This window comes from Cygnus olor, chromosome 24 (genome assembly GCF_009769625.2).
Source record: "Cygnus olor isolate bCygOlo1 chromosome 24, bCygOlo1.pri.v2, whole genome shotgun sequence".
Classification (NCBI taxonomy): Eukaryota; Metazoa; Chordata; class Aves; order Anseriformes; family Anatidae; genus Cygnus; species Cygnus olor.
In genome coordinates, this window is record NC_049192.1 from 886350 (window position 1) to 908528 (window position 22179).

The window sequence follows — 22179 nt, forward strand, 5'->3', positions numbered from 1 at the left end:
CCCCTCTTCACCTCTGCTGCTATAAAAAGCAGGCAGGGCTGTGGCCGAGACGCCCAGGTACCACCCCAAATTCCTGCCCGGGCAGGGCTCCCGGCTGAGGCGTTGGAGGAAGGAAGGGCTGGGGAAGGAAGGAGAGCTTGTTCAGCGGCTGCTGCGTGCGACTAGGCCATGGCCCGCACTAGTGCTCTCGGTGCACTCCTCGGAAATTTCATCAAGCCTGAAGAGATGAACAAAGAGCTTCTTCCAGCTTGCTGCAAAACCTGTTCAGCCAAACCGATGCAAAGATAAGAAAACCAGGTCGCTGTTGAGGCGTAATGTTAAGGAGCCGATGAGCCGTGGGCTCTCCCTGATGGCAGGGCTGGGCGGCATGGGGCAGCCCCCGCAGTGCTGCTCTGTGGGGACAGAGCACACAGAGAAATCCAGCGTTGTGCTGCGGGCCGGGAGAGAGACAGAAACGATACAGCCCAGAAGATGGTCAGCAACACTTGCTCCTTATCTGTTATATAGAAATTTTTCTGAAATTGCAGAGCATAAATTAAAGCTTTGGCTTCCGCATCCCTGCGCCAGCCCAGCTCTCGGCAGGTTTGTGCGAGGCAGCCCTGAGCCACACACGGCCCCACGTCACAACTCCAAACATTTCCTTAAGCAATTTGCACATCTTAAAAATAAAATCCTTTATTGATAATATGAATGTTTAACACGTTTAATGCCGTCAGCTATAAAAATGATTAAAGAGTTCAGCTTGGTACATTTGGCTTTACAAATTTACAAGTGTTAATGAATTAATACTAGTGTGTACATTTTGCACTTCATTATACTCCATTAGCCAGTGACAAACTCTGCAACAATTTCTGCTTGTAACAGATGTGAATTATAGAAGAAATATTTAGTTGCTTTCACACAGAATCTACATCAACAGTTAAATACTACCTCTAAATGTCTTACTGAATTAGTTGGATCCATTTTAATATCTTGTGCTTAGTTTCTCTCAGAAGATAGGCTACTAGCAAAAATACATTCTTTTGCACACCCCCTTCCCGTATTATATTTTAGAAGAACCAGTACTCAGTGCATTTCCTAATAAACTTCATCATAGCATCTCTCTCTATAGAGCTATTGATAAGGAAAGGGGATAATACAATTTAGATTAATGTAAAAGCAAAGAAACACGTTAAAGCAGTGTATACAAAAGCCTCACTTTTGAATCGGCAGTGATACGTGAGCCTAAATTCATCTGCCCATCAGTTTTCAGAATTACTCTCATCAAGAGAAAAAATCTGCTATGAATACTTAAAAAAGTAATAAATGCGCTTCCCTAAAAGCCACTGCCCACTTATCTCCAGGCTGCCCATCTTCCTATATGTAGCCCCTTCCAATGGTTTAGGAACCATGGCACGTAACACCACAATTTAAAAGGCTACTAAAAGGTTTGTAAAAACCTCTTGTTCTAGCCTAAATATCTGCCTGCACGGGAAAGAACAGCAGGGGCACTTCAGACAACAGCCACTCCAAAGCAGCACAAGCGCTGTGATGTCCTACAGAGCAAGACTCAGGGCTTGAAGGAGCTGCCAGGTGAAGGAGCTTCCAGGCCACGTCCAGCAGTGCATCCGCCCGGCAGCCACAGGGATCTTTCCTACAGGGAAGTGGGATGTACTTTGTTTGATTAAATATTCAAAAACGATGAAGGAGAAAGCATCGCTGGCAGTGGGAAACTATAGTGCGTAACTTGACACTGGTGAGAGGGAAACGCTGAATGTTTCTAAGTTTAGGATCAGTTCAGATACAACACCTGAGATAATTAACCCAGGGTTACGCTCTCAGCCTCTACCACTGATCTGTGGTATGTTTGTCTTGCACTTCTTACCACGATGACTCAGAAAACCAACTCTGCCGTGCTGTGGAGTGATGGGCAGCATAGGCAGAACATGGCAGTGAGGACTACACTTCTCGTACCAAACGTTTCTGCACTAGAATCCATTGCCACTGCCCTTTTGGGCCCAAATAACTTCTCCTACATAGGATTTGCCTCAAACTTAGGCAATTCCTTGCTCTAAGTGATTTTTTTTTTCCAATCTCAAAGAATTCCCTTGTTTTCTTAATATTAGGAAGAAGCTCAAGAATACAGATTTTCATAACGTGTTGTATATTTAATAGGTACGTGTGAAACTACCTAAACACATATACGTAGTCAATTACCTATGACAGTAATGATTTGGTTCTCTATTTGTAGCAGCCAGTGAAAGCCAACAAGATCCCAAAACTAGTGTGTAAAATCCATGTCAGCTGGACACCATTGATGCACGTGATGAATAAAATTATTGCTTTTGTGTATAGTAGAAGATCCTGTTTTACTGTTGCAAAGGAAACTGTATCATATGGACTAGTGTTTTGTTTTTCAAGTAATAGCAAGATCTTTGTCAAGTAGTAGCAAGATCCTTTTCTCAGAAGTTCTACACACAACAGTAGAATGCTTGAGGAACTTGAAAATTAAAAGGTGACACACCAGAAACTAGAGCTTAGCCATTTAAAGCACCCAGGCATCTCTACAGGATATGCTATAGGAAACAAACAAACAAAAAAACCTGCTGGGACAATGAATATTGAAAGCAGAGTAATCTGGACAATCCAGATTACTGCTAAATTTCACACCAAGAAACTTGTGTATGCTTCCTAAAATACCTAGGAGCCAAGACCTAAAGCACAAAGTGTGGCTGGCTGCATCAGTCTGGTGGTCACTTTACAGAATTGGTAGCACATTTGCTAACTTACTTTAGCAAACGGAAAGAATTAAAACGAAAAACAGTGTTTTTAACATTCATGACTCAGAGAAGAATTTCTTTCTGCAGCTAGATGGTCCCCCTCCTCACCCTTTTCAGAGAATCACATTCATATTGCAGGCTTAGTTCAGGCACTTTATATAAAATGTTCATCTGGAGTAAAAAGTCTGCAAAAGTTATTTCTGCATAATTTAAAAGTAGCATTTCAGTCCCATTTTAGTTTGATAGATAGGTCCCAGTTCATGATTATGGTTCCTGTTCTTGATTTGATTTGACCGTTGCCATGAGACATTTTGAGGCTACTGTATAGCTGTAGTTAAGGTTTCTTCATAAACAAAAATATTTTCCTACCTATTAAAAAAGAAAAATATACTAAATGCTTTATACAGACAGATTCTGCTACTATGGAAATAAATAACATGGAGTCGAAAACCAGTGCCTTAGCTCTAGGACGCTAAGCCATGGAATGTCACATTCACATTTTCTGGAGACTAGCTGCTAGTTGGCAGGAGTATCTCCATGTCTTTGCCATTTGACACTACAGTATTGTTAGAACAGCTACTTGCCACGTCCATGGGGGCACCCAGAGAGGACGCCTGAGAAGAGGTTTTGGTTAGTGGAGCAGGAGCAGCAGGCGACTGAGCGAGGCCAGGTTTTTTTGGAGGAATGGGTGGAGGGTTCCCTCTTTCTGCTCTAGGAATGGTTGGTGACTTAATCCCAGGAGACAATGGGCTTAGTGGACTGGAAACCTTGCCAGGGCTTGGAGAATGACCAGATTCATTTTTGGGGCTCACGGCATTTGCCAGATTTCGATAGTCTGTGCCAAAAGGTGAGCTATTAGGGGAGACAGGTTTAATCGCTCCCTGCTGGCTGGTGAATCTGGAAAGAACCTGAGTGACTGTATTGCGTGCTAACTGCTTGGCAGCAGAGTTGTCTGCTAGAGTAGGAGACAAATCCCTTGACGGTGGGCTCTGCAAACCACTTGACTGATGGTCCTGTTCAGCTTGAGACTGAAATTTGTGCCGAGCTGCGTGGAAACGTTGATTGATCCCCACCTGGTAGGATGACTGATAACCAGGGCTGCTTGCTGAAGCTCCCACTAAGCGTTTAGTCAGAACCGGTGAGGAGCAGGGCGAAGGTGTTAGAGAGGAGGCAGCTGTGCTGCTGGGAGACAGGGAGACCCCACTAGAAGGGAGCTGGGACATCAGATGCACTGGTGACTCTGTTCTTACAGGAGAACTTCCATTTTCAACTGTGTTTTCTAGTGTTGTACCAGCAGATTTCTCCTTTTGAGCCTGGCTCTCTGCTGCATTTGTTTGCAGCAGCTCGCTACCCGTTTGCATGTCTGTATTGCAATGACCATTGGATTTTGCATAGGAATGAGTAGGTGTAGTAGGGCTGGGAAACACGGTATGCACAGCTTTGCTGGTGCTGGTAGGATTTGCTCGGTCTGCTTGTGGACACTCCGTCTGGCAAGACACAGACTTCACTGCGGGACTGTCAGTAGCAACTCCTCTGGACATCACTGAGGGGCTTGGCTGCAAAGGCTCAGTAGGACTGTGCTCCTGGCAAGCAGCCTCCAGCTCCTTCAGGGCTTTCTTCAAACATTCTACCTCTTCTTTCAGTGCTTTTGTACGGTTTTCTTCTCTGTTCAGCTTGGCTTTCAGCTGTTCTCTTTCAATGTCAAACTCCGAGAGCTGCTTTTCTACTTGTGCTTCCATCTGTAAACCCCACTTCCTCTTGGATGCCAGCTCCTCCTCCAGTTTACTCACCTTACTCTTCTCTTTTTCCAATTTCAAGCTCAATTCTGCTGTCTTCTGACCCTCTTCTGCTGCTTTGGCAGTGGCTTTCTTGCACTCTACCACAAGCACGGAAGACAGTTGCTTGTGGCGAGCCCTTTCTTCCTCCAACTGGCTTGAGAGCTTCTTCTGTTCTTTTTCAAACTTTTTCACCTGGGATTTTTCAAACTCCAACTAGAAAACAACAAAGAAAAGCTGTAAAGGAACCACAAAACCTCCTGAAAGTAAATGACGTGTAGCACCCCAAAAGCTAATGGGGTTACTATACACGTTGGAGACATTCCCCAGTAAAAGATGGCAATGCCTAAGAGAAAGAAAGAGGTTCTTGCCCCAGGTGTCTGTAAGACAGTCCTGTATGACAAGCAACTCAGTTCACATCTATTACGAATTATTACTTGTGAGTAGTTACATCACGTACGATACTCATTTGGCACTTTGTGGGATATACACGTTCTGCCACGCACTGATTGAACAGGTGATCTGAACAAAAATTTCCTTCCACCTCATTTACTACTTTGTTGGTTTACCTTTTAAAGGCATTGGGCTTTGAAATGCTGATACATTACATATGTTTATTAAAGTCTGCAGCAATTGAGTAAGAGAAAACAGCAGCTTAAATATTTATTATAATCCCTGAGCAATCACACCGGGAGACCTTTCATGACGACTTATTCTGATTTTTGAGTGCTAGAAAGCGTTACCATTTGTAAGCGCAGCCCTGCTCTTGAGAACTTCTCAGATTTCAGGCTAAAGAAAGATTTCAAAGCATTTGTCTATTAATGGCTTTTACCACCATTCATCGTCAAAAAAAAAAAAAATCAGAGAAATGAGGTTGTTTTTCACATCAAAATGAAAAAAAAACAGGAGAGCCTTACAGAGGAGCGAGGCCCCTGATATTCTTTACATGTGAAGGTGTGATCTAACACCAGTACCGAGCTCAGCACCCTGCCTGAGCACCCGGGGCCCCGGGTTTCCGTGGGCTGGGTAATCAGCAGCTACTGAGGTGCAGCGTACCTGCTGGGTGAGCCGCTCCCGCTCCTTCTCCAGCATGTAGGTCACATCATCCCCCTCCGCCGTGTCCTGGGCGTGACGCTGCCTCTCTTCCTCAAGGTCCAGGATCACCTGCCAAAGAGACTCGGGTCACTCCAGCACCCAGCCGCACCCACGAGCCGCACAGCGCGGGGAGAGCGGCGCCTCCGCACGCCGCCCAAAGCCAAGTGACACGGGAGTGCTACCACTGCAGCCTGACATCCGAATTCAACTCGGAAATCACATAAAAGCAGCTTTTGAACAAGTTACACTGTGTTATTATTTGGTATAGTTGAGCCAGTTTGTGAAAGAAGTTCACACCCTTCACCATCGCACCCTTCACAAATCGTTTTATTACCCAGTAGCCAAATTGCGTGCTTTTCCTCCCAGCTGCAAACAGCCTCGAGAAGTTCCCATCAACTGCCACTGGCAGTAGGGTGCCCTCGTCAGAATTTCCTGGCAGGACCTTTAACACCAGAGCCAGCAGAGCAGATGCACTACCCCAGGGAGGACACACCCAGGCGACACAGGGCGTTACAGTCGCAGCGATGATCCTCGCTGCAGTTCCAGCAGTAATTCACACTCAGACTTCTCCTTCAGTTTCTTACAGGAGATTTGAGGACTGCAGTGCAAAGTTTATTTTAAAGAGCATTAATTTGTTCTTCCACTTAAGAACAAGATGAGCTCTTGAAATGAAACTGCTTGCCATAAGGACCCAGTTAAGGAGCTCCTTCAGTTTTCATGCTGAATTACATGAATAATTGAAATTCTATTAACTCAACAAAAAAAAGCCAAATAAGGCAGAGTGTCTCTTGGGGGGAGCTTGCATCTCACCTCCAGAACTCTAGGCTTTCCTAAAACACACTCACCAGGGATTTAGTAGCTTCTCAGTCTTCCTGCAATTTAAGCTTCCAAACAATGCTTAAATATTTTTAGGTACCCAGGGAACCTCTTTATAAGAGCGACAGAAACCTCTTTAGAAGGAAACCTCTTTACAAGAGTGACAGAAATGCTTCACACTCTTCACAGCCTGAAAGGACGGCCTTGCTCTTGTCCCCATCAACAGATCACATGAAAATAAACTTCAAACCATGCACTGATGAGCAATGGAACAGAGGGTTCAACTTTGAACCTTTTGATTAGAAATAAAATGTGACTACTTGTATTTGGTATCTTCGTATTTGATTGTGTAAGTTTTAATCAAAGCAAGAGTGACATCTGGAAAAAACAAAAAACCACACCCAAGATGGTACTGGCTCAGGCAGACAGTAGCCAAAAATATACTTGAATTTGACATTATAAAAGCTAGCCTCTAGATACAAGTCTGCCACTGATGCAAGTAAAAGCAAGTAAAGCAAAAATCCCAGCTACTTTTTAGATGGAGCAGAAGTATGTGAAGAGGTTAAGACATGGTGCTGCAGTGCAGGTGGTTAGAGACTCAGGAGGGCTCCTCCCAGTTGCGGGTTCCAGTGATACACTCTTGGACAACTATTCCGTGCCCTGACTATACAGGAGGGACAAGTATTTTAATCATTTTGGCTTGTCAAATTTACTGCAGGACAAAAAGAACTCCATGTAAACACGCGGATTTTTTGTTTGTTTTTTAAAAGCTAAGTAGTCACATAAAGAGAAGCTGTTGTAGCAAGCCCGAGAAGCTGAGGTCAGTGGACTCTTGCTCTCAGACTCGTGTGCGGCTTTATGCTCCCCTAGCAAATGGAGGTACGTATGCCAGGTGAGCAAACCTCTGAGGAAGTAAAGTCTGACATGTGGCCCAGGCACTTCACTGGTGTCACTGTACGTTCAAGCTACATATGAAGAATAAGAGATAATCCATTAAAGAGGCCAAAATTAGTTTTGGTCAAGTCCTATCTTGTTAGAAAAGCCCAACTTCCAGGGGTGCACTCCCATAAGTACCTGGTACTAGCTCTTTCTGAGATAACGGTGGTAAACAGTGATGTGTTTGCTGAGAATTCAACCTTCCAGAAATTCTTTTCTTACATTTTAATAAGTACCATACCTCCCAGTTGTGGATAAACTACTTCCTTTCCTGTGTGCCCTAATAAAGACATCTTGTATGCCTTTCAAATCTCAAACTAACGAGCCTAACAGTTGCATCATATTGAGTGACAAGAAGTTTAAATAAAGGTGAAAACTCCTTTCAGTTACCAAAACTCAAGGCGTTCAAGAGTTTTTGTTTACGTCAACATATTTTCAAAATGTAACTATTAAATTCTGAATACCTTATTTGAGGAAAAACTTACCTTTCTGTGTCTGCTTTCTGCAGCAGCTAGTTGGGATAACATTCTTTCCTGCATATTCTTGCAATGTTTCATCACCACTTTCAAAATAGATAAGGGATTGGAGCATACTGGTTGCTTTTCACCATGATTCCCCTCTTTCAGGGTCTCAAAATCTCTTTGCAAAGCCATCAATGGATCACTGATGTTGTACTTTCCATAGCGCTCTTCAATGAAGGTGTCTCTATGCTGGGCCTGTGATAAAATAAAACAAATCTGCATTTCAACATACTTAAAATACAAAACTAGCTAAAAAAAAGAAAATTGTTCATCATCAATAATCCCTTCCCTATTTTTCCACTTACAGAAATCATGACACTGCCTGATACATAACCCACTACCTGCTATAAGTGTATTTAGAGAGGAAAAACCACAAGTGTGTCACGTTAAAGGCACGTGGTTAGCAGACAAGGACAAGAGAGCAATTCAGATGACAGAAGCTGGCCCAGCGATCGACCTGAGGAGCAGCGCAGCTCCTGCCACCTGCGTGATCCCCAGCGCCCACCTGGACCCTCCGTTCTCATGGGGGCAGCACCAAGGGGACAAACACCACAGCTTTCTCATAGCAGGTGCCCAAACCATTCCTCTGACGGCAGACTCATCAAGTCAGTTAAGACTACCCAAAGGTAAACGCACGGCGAGGACAACACTCCCTCTACCATCAGAAAGGATTTTTAAGCTGTTAACATTTAAAGTTTCAGCTAGGCTCCAAGCTGATAAACCCCCTCGTTTATATGTTTAAAATGGACATAGGTTGATGGTCCCCCACTGACACAGACAATAAAATCGAGAAGGAACAGAAGTGTGCTAGTGAGTCCAGTTCGGCTGGCCCCGCCGTTTCGCCACCGCTCCTCCAGCCCTCCTGCTCTCCGGGACGGGGATCCTGAAACAGCGTGCGAGAAGCGCCCGTATCTCCACAACTGGAACACGAGCAGATGTCTGAGCGTGCCTGCCTGTGACAGCCAAGTGTGTGCGCGTGGCAGCTATGTGGAGCACGTGCACCGTTCATTTCTCACTGGTCCCCCGGCTGAAAAAGCCTTTCAGCCAAGTGGCCTCACGCAAACTAGGAAGAGAAGAAAAGGAAGTCTGGCTTAAAAACACAGCCTCTTCAGAGTACACTCAGCCTAACGTCCTCATACCACAGCTACCTGCCTCCATCACTTCCATTCCACCACTGCAAAAGGTAAATATCAGGTCCTTGCTCACCGAGAGATTTAATCATTTACTGATGTGGTGGTGGGAGAGCAGTTGTGTGTTGGTTTTTTTCATTATGTCACCATCAAAGAATTTCATGTTGAGCAATTAAAGAGTTTTACTCTCACAATAACCTAGAAAGCTGTAAATTGTTAATAAAATCCTTACTAATCTCCTCCAGACTAAACAAAGCTTAGTGGCTCAAGAAGCAAGATAGGAACGATTAGGTTTCTTTTGGTGACATGTAAGAATTCAAGAAACTCACACTTCCTAAGCTTTACGTTTCCTACATTTAGAGCCATCCCTTCCAGCTGGAAATCTGTTGGTTAGGATGCTACGGCCTTATCCTACCGAACGACTACTGAGAAGTCCTAAAAAACAAAACAAACCTTTGTGAACACACAGATGTTAAAAAAAAAAAATCTTTACTCAAATAGCTGACGGAGACTTTTTGGTCCTGTCTATATTCCAAGACAGAACCATGGGATTAGCGTGGAAAAAACACGTCAAAGTCAAGCACTGCCCTCAAAGGGGGAACGTATAGATTACGTTGACCAGAGGCACAAAAAGCACCTTTCTTTCCATATCTCCTCCACGACCCAACCTGGTTAGAGACAGCTGTCCGCCGATACTGACCTGGAGTTGCATTTTAACCCCTGCAGCACACAAATACAGAGGAACACTTCGCTCTGCCAGACAGCCCTGCTGCCTTCTCAGGAAAGGTGGGCACGGCTTGGTGCTACATGTGTTTGGCCAGAGCTGAAGATATTGTTCTATGTATTTAAATAAAAAGAGGAAGGAAAGGATCAGCCCTGGAAATGGGAGGGCAGCCTCGGATAATAAGCCACCCATGGTTTAATGAATCACAGGAAAAACTACAGACTTATTTTGTGGCAGGGCGGGAAACTTCAGTTCTTCCAAAGTATTTATAAAAGTGACTCAACCCGACCTCACTGCAAGCGCGTAGGGCACTTCTAAGTGACTCAGGAATTAAAAAGGCTTCGAATACAAAACTGGACATTCATCCAGCTGCCAAACTGCTTTGAGACGAGCTGCTCTTCCCCGGGGCCAAACCCACCTGGTGGTGGGCACTGCACGGCCGCAGGAAAACATCGGAGAGACCTCCTGGCACAGCGCCGGCAGTGTGCGCGAGGGGGAGGACATTCGGGTAGCTCCCTGCTGGGCTGCTGCTTTCTAATAAAAGCCCAAAGAACTGGGATTTATCACCAATTAAGTTCACACCCAGTACGTATAACCTCTGGTTTTCTGTGAGCGCTGACAAAAGTCGAGGTTCCCCTCGCTCCCAGGCAGCTCTGAGCTCGGCTGAGCTGAGCCGGGGAGGTTTGTTTCCTGCCTGGGAAAGAACGAGAAGTCCTTCCTCGCTGCTCTGAGCAATTAAGTGTTTTCCTGAACTAGCATGACAAACAGATGAGCCTATCATAACATTAATAGCTTCGTGAAGTCCAGATATTCTTCTTTAGTAGCCAGCACAGCATAAACATTTAATTAAAGCTGTCTAGACCACGAAAAGTTTTAAACAGCCCATCCTACACAGGCTACAACGAGTTTACAGAACGAAATCCACCGCTTGGGCATTCGGGCCGCCACACACTAGAAACGCAGACGCCGACCTGCAGCCTTTGTGTGCCACCTCCGTGCCACGGGGCCGCTGGGCGGCACGGCTCCGAGGTGGCCGCGGGGCCACCACCACCGCTCCTGGTGCACCAGCTCGGGATGGGCACACGCGCGTGGGGCTTCTCCCTGCCTGATGCTGCTCGCCCGGGCACCTCTTCAGCTCGACCTCCCCCAGTCATGCTGGGGATTAGGGGCTTACATAGAAACAGCTCCAGCAGTTTTGATTTTGTCCTGTCTGAACTGGAATTCAGGCATAAACACATTTTTTTTTTTTTTTTTTAACTTTCAGAACAGAAGCAACTTGATGATGCAAGAGAAATCTGCTATTAATGAGCCCAGCATGGAAATAAAATCAACCCAGATCTCAGATCCCAGTATCAACCTATTGTAACATATAAATCGACACGAGACCGAGCCTCAGTAATAATCAAACAACATTACAAAAAGCATTGCTAACCCAGCAGCAGAAAATCGGATCTGGAAGACCAGAGACGACATGTACAGATCCCACAAGATGAGCTGCTCTTCGAAAGACGACGCAATTTTCTACAGTTAGAAGTTCCTCTAATTCAGTACCTTCATCTCCACCATCTCAGACATGTAAGCTTAATTTCTTATCAAAAAAATTCGAACTCTGAAAGCAACTAAATGAACTATATGGCAATTTTGTGGATGATTATATTGCCCTCCGCCAAGAGGAAAAAAGTCAAAATTTAAGTTTGGGCAGCTCTTAAAACAAAGAAACAAACACACAAAACCCCAAAGAAACAAAACCACAGGCAGCAGCTATGCAAGCAAATTACTCCTCCAAATAAAACTCCCGATGATCAGAAGAAGTAGGCACTGGGGGGGTCCCACACGCTCGCTGGCTTTTAGCTCCTGCTAGGGTCACTGAACACGGCTAGTCCGTTTTGGAAAGGGCTCCCTCTGACTTTTGGAGCAGAAGCAGTATCTGACAACAGTGAAGAGATGCTTCCTGTGCAGACCAGCACAGCAGAACTTCACTTTGTTAGGGAAAAGCTACTGTTTCCTCTTGGGATTTCTAAGCTGCGTTGGGCTGGATGGTTCCCATAATATACTTTTTTTTTTTTCTTAAAGATTTCCTTTTATTGAAACCTTGTTTATGAGACAGCATTTTCTCTCTGCCTTCAAAAAGCTTTACAACTTGTTTTACTGGAACTTCAAACGGGGAATTTCTAGCACTTGCTTTAAGTGTTTTTCTGGACAGAAGGCGGAATGTTGCTCTTCCCTGTAATTTTAGGGTTCGGGATTTAACCCTGGACACAACACAAACACGGTGTTAATTAACCGTAGTTACTGCGTATGCAGTTCTCCAGTAATAATACGCACAGAAGTTCCTCCTTTATGCTGCAGAGTGGTATAATCTTTAAATAGCTTCTTACTGCCTTCAACTTCCTCATTAGCTCCTTTCCCCAGAGCCAGATATTGGGAACAAAGACACGCTGAAGTCACGGCCGCCAGCGAGAAGGGAATTGGGTTGGGACCCCTTGCTCTGCACAAAAACCTCGGCGCAGGACCCCGGCCCCACGTCAGCTCCAGCTCCAGCCCCGGAGCGATGCCTAGCAGGGGCCGTGGTGCTGAACACCGCGCGTCTCCCGGCTGCCATCAGTACACCACGCCAACAAACCAGCTGAACGACAGCTAACGAGATTTGCCCGCCTAACACGGCCTATCAGCTTCGAAAAACGTAAGAAACGTTCGCGATAAACATGAAGCAGCACAAAATCACAGCTTCCTTCTCTGGGAACCTTTGGTTGGAAGTGCAGATGGCATGAGCCGCAGCAGCGGCACAGCGCCCACAGGTCCCCAGCGATGGCTGAGCACCGTGCACCAACGCCGTGGGACCCACACCGCACTCGGCTCCAAGCTGGGAGCCCGAAACGCAGAGCGTCCCTCTGGCAGGACCTACCTGGGCACTGCGACGAAGCAGGGAAGTGGCTGTCCAAAAGATACCGGCGAGCAGGGCTGCCTCAAGGCAGAAAAACAAAGTTTTCCCCAAACCTGCAAGAAGAGCTGCAAGGAAGCCTGTCTTCTGGAAGGAGCGGGCGCATGGGAACCCTGCTGGATCTAAGCTGCTTTGTGCAAAAAGCCCGTTTTGTCCCACCTGGGACACACTAGCATCCGTAATCAGGTTCTTTATTACTGAACCTTTTTTGCCTACTTAATCAAGAGGTAGATGTTGTCGTTTTGAAATTGTGCCGTAAACTTAGCTTCTAAACCCACTGACAAATGGACACGTAATTTGGAGCGCATTAATAGTGCTTTATAGAATGAATTACTGAATTCAGAAGCAAAGTTACGAACGCCAGCTCCCACAAAATAGACAGTTCATTAGCACAAAAGACAGTTTCTGCTCCAAATTCGCTTAAGCCCTTAACATTAAGGAACACGCCAGAAAGCTGCTTCCTGTTTTCCAGAAGTGAACAGAACTTCATTGCTAACATACAGAGAACTCTCACTTAACGGGCAGGGGGGAGGGAACCCGGTGCTCTAACACACCAACACAGGCTTGTTTAAATATTGAATTGTTTTCGATCATGGTGTGCTGTTTTAGAAAGCTAACCTATATTTCATGCATGTAATCCTTTCTACATGGCAGTAAGGACTGAGAATCCAGCCCTTAGTATTATGCAACTCTGACAGCATCTGTTTTTTTGGATGATTTAAACATGATTATAACTACAGGAAAAGGAACACAATAAGAAATGAGATTTAAGGCCTGCTCCGAGGAGAACATTGAGATTTATGCAGTGGACAGGAAGCTACTTTCGGGCAAAACAGCTTTTTTTCAATGGGGTTTTAAAATTGAGGAAGCAAACTGGAGCACTGGAAAACAATATTCTGAGTACAGTAAGTTTGCTCTCTTAGTCCTTCATGCTAGAGCTTGGATTGCAGCAACACCCGATCCGAATGGCCATCGGAAGTCAGAGCAGGGACACGGCGAAGGCACGCAGACGATTCTCCCTGTCACAAAGGCCCAGCAGCACTCAATTAAAACAATGCAGAAGAAAAAAGGAAAGCTGCAGAAGAACAGAGAAGACAGCAAGGGCAAGTCACAGTAAGGGAGAGGCATTAATTAGAGGTGACCTAACAACGGCTCTTTATAATCTGAACCCGAGCAGCTGACGGATGAGGCTCAGGAGCTGCGGAGGGAAGCTGCCCCCGGGCGCCGTGCAGAGACCCCCGGCAGGGCGAGCAGGGACAAAGGGCAGAGGAGCGGGGGCAGCCGAAGGGAAGGGTGGGCAGCGAAGGGGCAAAGCAGGCAGCCTCTGCACGGGCAGGCCCCGCAGCTCTGCTCTGACGCTGCGAAGCGGGGCTGGTGCCAGCCAGCAAGCGGCCCGATACCACGAGGGAGAAGAAAACTATTTTAGGACTTGCAATCTGCATGCACAGATTCTCTCTGCTAAATGCCAGATGTTAAATGCTTTCCTTTAAGCACGCAGGAATATCAATTATTGCAGACTGGACTACAGTCAAATTACAGGTTTACAAGTTAAGGCAATCTTTTTCCATGCAAGTGCTTGTCCTTCCCTACAACATAACATAGGGTCTGCTTCAGAAATCCGGAGGGGTCAGGAGCATTTAAGTTTGAACTAGGTAGACAAACCTCTGGTCTTTAACCATTGCCGTCTCCATATGTAACGGAACTGCAGGAGACAAACGCTGCCATTGTTTGAGACCACGCTGTGCTCAGGTTCCACGCCGCCTCCTCCCACGTATGTACGTGCTTCACGCAAAGCTATCACGCCTCCAAAGAAGGCTGACTGCAGCCACCGAAATCACTACTCAACAACCAAGCAAAGCAGAGGCAGCTGCGAGGCTACGGCCAGACAACTTCTCCACGCACGAACCCAAGGAACGCTTCCACCAGCCCCCGATGTCCCCGCTCCTCACGGCGCACGTCAGGGCTCGGCTCAAACTAAAGGCTCCGGGCTTCACTCTTTGGTTCAGCCTTAGAGAGCCTTTTCTTCACGGCAGCATTCTTACGTTTATCAAAAGATGAGCAAACAGATTAGCGAGGTGGGTTTTCCTTTAATTACAGCCACACACAAAACTATTCCAGCCGGAGAAGCCCTGTGAAGCTGTTACCACAGCTACTATCAGCAAACAAAGGACAAGCGCAGCGCAGCCAGGCTTTCCCTAACTGGGTGCTGGACACGCACACGCTGCGAGGCCAGGAGGCTGCTGAGGCTCTGTCCGGCCGCCACCAAAAGCTACGTGGCTCCTGCTGTTTCCCTTTGCCCCAGGCACCAAATGGGCAACACCATCTCCTACCTGCAGGCAGCCTGCTGCGCGCTGGCACTGCTGGACGCGGCGCTCGGCCGCCAGCCCCGCACCCCCAGGAGCCCCCGTGCTGTGTTGGGAGGCTGCACGTGGCCAGAGCCAGCTCCGGCTTGAGGCTCTCACCGCCCTCTCCTGCTACCTCCAGCTTTCCTGGCGTTCTCAGGATGAGAAGGGGGAAAAAAATAAATAAAAAAAAAAGCACTAACTTTTGATTAGCTCGGTATTTTATACTCTGCAATTATCAAGCATAGGTTACAGTTTCATTTAATTTCTTCTGAGCTACCAGTACCTGACAATCGATGTCAAAAGGGTATTTTAACCATACGGAACTTCTCGTGCAGGAGGGAATTGCAGGTTAAATTTCAACAGAAAAGATAATTGCATTGCACTATTGGAAGGTGCTCATAAAAAGCCTGTGGAACGGAGCTACATTCCTTTCCATCAGTCCCTCCGTGCCCCATTACATGCATCTCACGTTGTGGTATTAAAGCCATGCTTGTCCGGGAGCACGTTCTGGTGACACAGAAAGCTGACCCTAGGAGAGGAGCCAAGCCTCTACGAAGTCCCTTGCTCCGGGAGGGTAACAGCATTCCTCCAACAGAAAACAGATCGTCTACACTTGTACTTGACGGCATCTCTCTTTCTCCTGTCAAAATACCTTCCTAATTACAGATTTAGGTCTTTTGGATATTTTTCCTACTTGGGAAAACCATAAGGAAGCTTAAGGCAAACCAGACTAGAGCAAAGCCATTTTTATCAGAAATTGTGTAACAGCTCTGTAAACATCTACTACCAGAATCAGGGGGCATAAAAACATACTGTAAGAGTAGATTCTCTTTATGGGACCTTGTTATCTTCAGAGATCAGACAGTAACAAAGTTCACTAAACAGGACTACTTTAAGAACAGTTCAAAAGGCCAGAAGTGGAACACCACAATTAGTACCACGCAGCCTCCTTAACGCACCAGGAAATACACCCAGTGCGTGCTCCGCTGAAAGACTTGCACTAGCATCCTCTAAGTGTCCTGGGCAATACACAGTACAGTAAAATACATGTTACCAAAGCCTGTATTTTGCTCTTACCATACCTAAAGAATAGCAGCAAATTGCCAAGATACATCTAATAAAAATATAAGGTCACTATAACACTATGATAGCAAAAGCAAAGTATTACAGGATTAAAGGAGCAGAGGGAAGCCAAGAGCCTTCTCATATTGAGGCCACAATAAATCACAAGCAGTACCAATTGGAAAACTGCTCTGCAAGAACTGAAACAGTCAGCATAAAATTTACTATGTGAAAACAATCAGCAGTTTTACAAAAAACACATATACTGGTACAGGGACTGCATCTTGTTCAAACAGACGCATGACAATTCTTATCCTCCATCTGGATTTTGAATGTCGTAATTTTAACAAGCAAAACAGAAAGATTAACTATTATTTGTACGAACTATACAAAAAAAAAAGGCTTAGAAACTAACCACTAGTCCAGCTTAGAAAAGGATTTGTATGTACTCAACTCTAAGTATTACTGAGCTATCTATATATGTATATATATATGACTACTAATGGATCAAATCTGCAAAATACCTTACTAATTCTTACAAGAACACTTTCATCTCATTGCATGCAACCTGACAAGACAGGAATAGCTATCCCTTTCGGAAGGTCCACCGAACATGCCCACGTTAATGCACGCCCTGCAGGAGCGACAGGGAGGAGCCGAGCTCATCGCCGCACTCCGTAATTACAGCTGCCAGAGCACAGAGATGCAACCTCCGATTGGTACGCCCAAATCACAGATGAAAATTAGCTTCTTCAGCACTCAACCCTCCCCCTACGCACCCCGGAAATCTGCGGAAATCATGGAGAAGGGTTCAGAGAACTCCCCACGCCTAAGTTACAGCAGTTGAGGAGTGCCATTCGATCGCCGCTCCCCAGCACGGCCGCAGCCTGCCAGGGGCTAATCGCGGCGGGGGGCACGAAGTCCTGGGGCAGGAAGGATGAAAGACAAGCTCCTCGCCACGCAGGGGGACCAGATCTACTCCTAGGCACTACAGCTTCTGGCCATCGAGATACAGCCAAAGAGACATCAGGTTTTCAACCCACGAATAGGAAAACAAACAAGAAGAACCAGGCCAAAGGGATATTCTGCATAGGTTTCCATCTTACTGAAGCCGAGTGCCAACTTACTGAGGCATCCTTCAAAAAGCAGCAGCTTTACACGCAGACTACACACTCTGAGATACTTTCTAGGCTCATCCCCAACAGACTGCACCGCAGCCCACGCCACCCAGCTGAGGGAAGCGGACGCAGCGCTGGCACCGTCTGGAAGGGGGCTCCTGCCGCAGGAGCTGCCCCTGCGGGGGTCCCACCCGCCCCAGCGCCGCCCCCAGTCCTGTCCCAGCACCGGTGCTCGCACTGACGGGGCTGAAACAAACTTTTTTGATGGGTCAGTTTCAGCTGGTATCAGCTGCTCTGGAAGGTTACATTACTGCTAGCACCAGCAAGGGGAAGGAATAAGCAGCCGGGCACACAAGTCTGCTTCTCTCAGCAGCAGCAGCTTATAGTGGCTTAGTTTAATACAAAGCCGTGGCTGCTTCTTCCTTATTCCAGTGACGTTATTCTCGCTGAAGGACTAATCTGTGATCCCTCCGGGCGAGAAGATGTTCTGCTTTAAGAAGCCTTCCTTATTTAATAAGAACAAAACCAACAAAGGAAGTCTAGCAGACCTTCTTCATTTCTCAAGTACTCAGTTCCTTATCAGAAAGGATGGAAGCACATGCATAATGCTGCATTTAAACTTGAAATGCTTCTTGCAGGAAGCTTACAACAACGAATTTGAAGACACAGAATGATATACAGCATTTATTACTGAATACTACCGATATTGACACAGGGTCCTGTACCAGTAATAAATCACTGCTTCCGAATTTCACCTTGCATGCAGGCACTTTGCAGAACCTTTAACAGTACTGTTGTTGTTTTTATCTCCTATCACGGTACTTACAACATACCTTTAAGGCTTCTATGACGAGATCTCTCGCTTCTAATTCTCCCTCAAGAATGCTAAACAGCGTCAGTAGTTCTGGTTTGCTGAGTTTTTCCAGATTCATCCTGAAAACCTGAAAAATGGAAGACAGTTTATTAGGCATTTCTCCGTATATTAAAATCAATACTCTAAGTTATGACATATATTTATTTAACTTCAGCTTCCAGTTCTTCAGACTACAGATTGCCGTGGGGTGGGGGGGAAGGGGAGAATACATAATGCAAACATTTTCTCTTTAGCTTCCTGGACCAGTTGCAGAAGAGTCATTTTTCACCTTTTCCCCAAGGGTCACGAACAGATGCACACCCAGATGGCGCAGGCAGAACGTAAGGGCTAAGATGACAGCACGACATTCGCCAAGAAGTAGCCGGTCAACAGGAGAGGGGCAAAGCACGGATATTTAAGAGCCACACTACAGCAGGTAACACACCTGGATCGTACAGCTGCAAACATCACGCTGCCACTAAAGAGCAGGGCTGAAGGCAGCCCAAGCCAGGCCACCTAACAAATTTCATGGCAAAGTTCACGTTTCAGTGCTACAGCGCGTTCCTTAGGAAGGCCATTATGCATTAATGGTGGAACGGGCCCAAACCACTTTACAAAAGAAAAAAAAAATCAATGCCACAAAGAATACACACTTAATTACTACTCTTCCAAACTATTGCAATATCACCATCATTTATTAAATATAATTTTACTGCTCACACAAGAACGAAGATCCATCGCCCGAACTCCGCGTACAGTAAGCTGCTTCTCCCCCCTGCCAATACACTGAACAGTGCCTCGTTATAAGCCTCTGCATTACATTATTTTATTAACAAACAACGGCAATCATTTCAAGTACTAAACCCTTGTCTCTGATGGAAATATACCTCCTGCTAATATAGCCTCCTGCTTCATACAACAACCAAGTATGCATTTCCTGAGTCCAAGTCACATCCATCTTTTGCCACCCTTCAAATCAATCAGAAAATGCTACCGGATGAAGCAGCTGCTCAGAGATCCCAAACTCCAACGGCAAGTGACGCAGGGTTAGCTTCGCCTTTACTAGAGAAGCCTACCCAGCTAAAACATTCAACCAAACTCCAATTTTTCGGAAGTCGCTGCTACTTCACAACGGATTTGCATAACTGTGCCTCTGGAGAATTATGCACAAATGCAAGTTCTGTCTTGCTCATGCCAAAGCAGTTTTCCAATTGCTGGGAACAGAAAGTTCTGCTTGCAGAGAGCAATAAGTAGCCTTCACACAGCAAGAGAAATGACAAATCTACTTTGTGTCCCTTCTGCTAATTAGAGGAGTTTCTCATGGCGCAGTCACGTTCTTGCTTCAGGCAGCACTTTACACGAAGTTCTGTAAAACAGCAGTGTTTCTGACTGACTTTTCTGGATAGGGCTGCCCAGTGAGGCTTCACTGAATGCCATCAGGACTGAGGTGCTGCGGGTGTTCTGAAACCAGCCGAAGCGGACAACAGCAGGCGCCTGTGAGCGCTGCCTGTGTGCTGTTACAGACCCACTCGCCTATGCTGAAGAGGAAAGCACACAGCCGGGCGCTTGGTAAACCCACACGTACCCACCAGGACTTCAAAGAAGCCTGATCAGGAGCTGGTGACAGTGTACTTTAGAGAACTGCCGACACTGACCCAAGGCACGTTTTAGTGGCCTGGCAGCGCTGGCTCCCAGCCACCCCCCGACACCCCAGCAGCCGTGCAGGACGTCACCCCGCGCACCCGGCCGGCTCCTGGGGCACGAAGGCTGCGTGCTTTACAACAACTCGTCTTACACAAGCGAGTACAACAGAAGAAGCAAATTAATGTTAATACATTAACCTGCCTGCTGGGCTGGCGCGAAGTCCCCCAGGAGATGCGTGGTGTAACCGTGACACCGCCTCAGCCCTTGGTCGGGCAGATTGGCGGGCACCAGGACTGAATCAGCACTGCCAGGAAGAAGCAACAATTTTGTCAGATCCTCAAGCTGTATTAGTCCCGTGCTGCAATAAACCAGAACTAAAAAAGAGAAGTTTTCTTCTTTGAGATCTTGGAACATGCCATCTGACTGTGTTACGCGGTGCAGGACAGCAAATTTTTACATGGGCTTCCAACAGGACAGAGCCTGCGCTTTGCTCCGAAGAAGAGCTGACACGGACACTTGCAGCTGTATCTCTCCATCAGCCACCAAAAGACATGCTCCTAAAGCGAGGGCGGCTTGGGACTTCCAAGCTGTAAGGCCGGGCAAGAACCGTTCCTGCCCCACAGCCTCAGTGCCCCGTGTGCCTCGTACCTCACCGTGCCGCAGAAAGCAGCCCTGCTGTTCCTAACACGGCTCTGCGTCTTCAATCAGCTTCACGACACAAACGAATCCTGTCCTGAACCACACTTGCACGAACACTGACAGAAAAGGAGACGAGGAGCCAACATGCCCAGGAGCCACGTACAACACACCAGGCAGCCCTCGAGGGCGCAGCCTCGGCGTCCCCGTGTGCCACCAGGCCCCTGGGTGCTTGAGGCCGGGCTGGGAGCAGGCGCTGCGAGCAAAGTCGCTGCCCTAAAACCCCACCGAATCACAGCCGTGTCCTGCCCGACGTACAGGGAACTTCTCAGCACATCTCAGACACCTGTTAGGGCGACCCCGCAGCAACCACACGTGCTGCTGTATAGGGGCGAGTGCTGCTTTATAGGGGCACGCAACGCCAGGCGGATGGAAAACTCGAGGGGAAAAGTTGTGTGAATTCGGGGTTATTATCTGGTAGGAACCGAACACCTCCGTGGCCCAGAGCACCAACCAGCACGGATCTGTGCACGCCCTGCTGCACCCACACCCGCTCCCTTCCTGCCCGTCCAGCCCCACGGTCTCCTGAGCCGCCCTTCCCGGTCCTCCTCCCGGTTACACGCCCCTGCTCCGTCTCTGGTCCCGCTTTTTAAATAAAAGCCCACCCGGCCCAGCCCTGCCCCAGCCGACGCGTGCGGGTTACTGGGGTGCTGAGCCCTCAGCTCGGAGCCCTGTCCGGGGGACGCGGTTTTTCCCCGCAGTTTTACCACGCCGGGACGAGACCCAGGAGCACCCCCGGCGCCCCCAGCCCCTCACGGCCCGGCCCGCGAGCCGCCCCCGCGGGCTGACCGCAAACCGCAAGGCCTCGCTGTTTACCCTGACGGGATAAACAAATCCCCGGGCACAGATACGGCACCGGCCGGAGCACAAACACCGATAAGCGCTCGCTGCCGGCCCGGAGGCTCCCTCAGCCCGGCCGGGAGCCCCCTGCCCACGCCCCGGGAGCTGCGGGGAGCCGCCTGCCAGCACCGGCACAAGGCAGGAGCCCGGCCCGGCCCGGCCCGGCCCGGCGGAACCGCGCGGCCCCGCGCTGAGGCACCGGGGAGCCGCCCCAGGACCGGGATCGGGAGCTCCCCGCCGGGCTGCGCTCACGGAGCCTCCGGCCGCTGCCCCGCCCCGGAGCACGGGCACGGCGGGGCCGCTCCAGCAGCGCCCTCGCGGGCCGGGTCCCCACGGCCGGGCCTGCCCGGGGCGGCCCCATAACGGCGCCACGGCGAGGCCCCCCCGGCGGTCCCGGTCCCGGTCCCGGTCCCGCCGCCCCCCGGTGCCGCCCCCCGGTGCCGCCCCCCGCCAGGCTCCACGCACCTGCCGCGACCCTCCCGCAGCGCCGGGCCGGGCCCCCCGGAGCGAGCCCCCCGCCCCCTCCCCAGCTCCCCGCGCCCCCTCCCCCGACACCGACCTGGCCCCGGCCCCGCCGCCGCCGCCGCCCCTACCGCGCCGCTCCGCAACCCATGCAGCCGCTCCGCCCCTCCCGCTGACGGACGGCACGACCGCCAATCAGAGGCGCCGCCGGGCCCGCCTGCTGTCCAATCGGCCGCGGGGGAGGCGGGGCGAAGGCGTGGTCCGGGCGGTGGCGGAGGCGACGGCCAATCAGGAGGCGGGGGCGGGGCGCGGGGGGCGGGGCGCGGGCTGAAAATCCCTTTTGTTCGCGGCGGCGGCGGCGGGGAGAGCGGGCGGCCGTGATTGGCGCGTCACTTCCGGCGCGGGCAGGGCGGGGCGGGGCTCTTGGGGGCGGGGCCCCGGCCCCGGTGGGCGGGACCGGAG

At 48.6% G+C, this 22179-nt stretch overlaps 1 protein-coding gene across 4 annotated transcripts; it reads right to left on the bottom strand.

Annotated features, from left to right (window-relative positions):
* Positions 1-662: 662 nt before the first annotated feature.
* On the bottom strand, positions 663-21895 carry CTTNBP2NL (CTTNBP2 N-terminal like). Of its 4 annotated transcripts, none has more exons than XM_040536272.1 (5): positions 21849-21895; positions 18056-18163; positions 7867-8097; positions 5591-5698; positions 663-4750 (listed from the first exon to the last, which is right to left on the bottom strand). In XM_040536272.1, the coding sequence occupies exons 2-5, from the start codon at positions 18152-18154 to the stop codon at positions 3269-3271; spliced, it is 1920 nt and encodes a 639-aa protein (XP_040392206.1). In that variant the 5' UTR covers positions 18155-18163; positions 21849-21895; the 3' UTR covers positions 663-3268. The 4 variants fall into 4 exon arrangements, with proteins under 4 accessions (XP_040392206.1, XP_040392204.1, XP_040392207.1 ...); XM_040536270.1 differs by having other exon boundaries at positions 21815-21860; XM_040536273.1 differs by lacking the exon at positions 21849-21895 and adding an exon at positions 21721-21740.
* Between the last annotated feature and the right edge of the window lie 284 nt (positions 21896-22179).

Bases quoted from the DNA above. Each gene is read 5' to 3' on its own strand.
- CTTNBP2NL (XM_040536272.1), bottom strand. From the start codon at position 18,154: ATGAATCTGGAAAAACTCAGCAAACCAGAACTACTGACGCTGTTTAGC. The intron at 5,699-7,866 runs GTAAGTTTTTCC...TCTCTTTGGCAG, and splicing joins CAGAAAGCAGACACAGAAAG to GTGATCCTGGACCTTGAGGA. The intron at 4,751-5,590 runs GTACGCTGCACC...GTTGTTTTCTAG, and splicing joins GGGAGCGGCTCACCCAGCAG to TTGGAGTTTGAAAAATCCCA.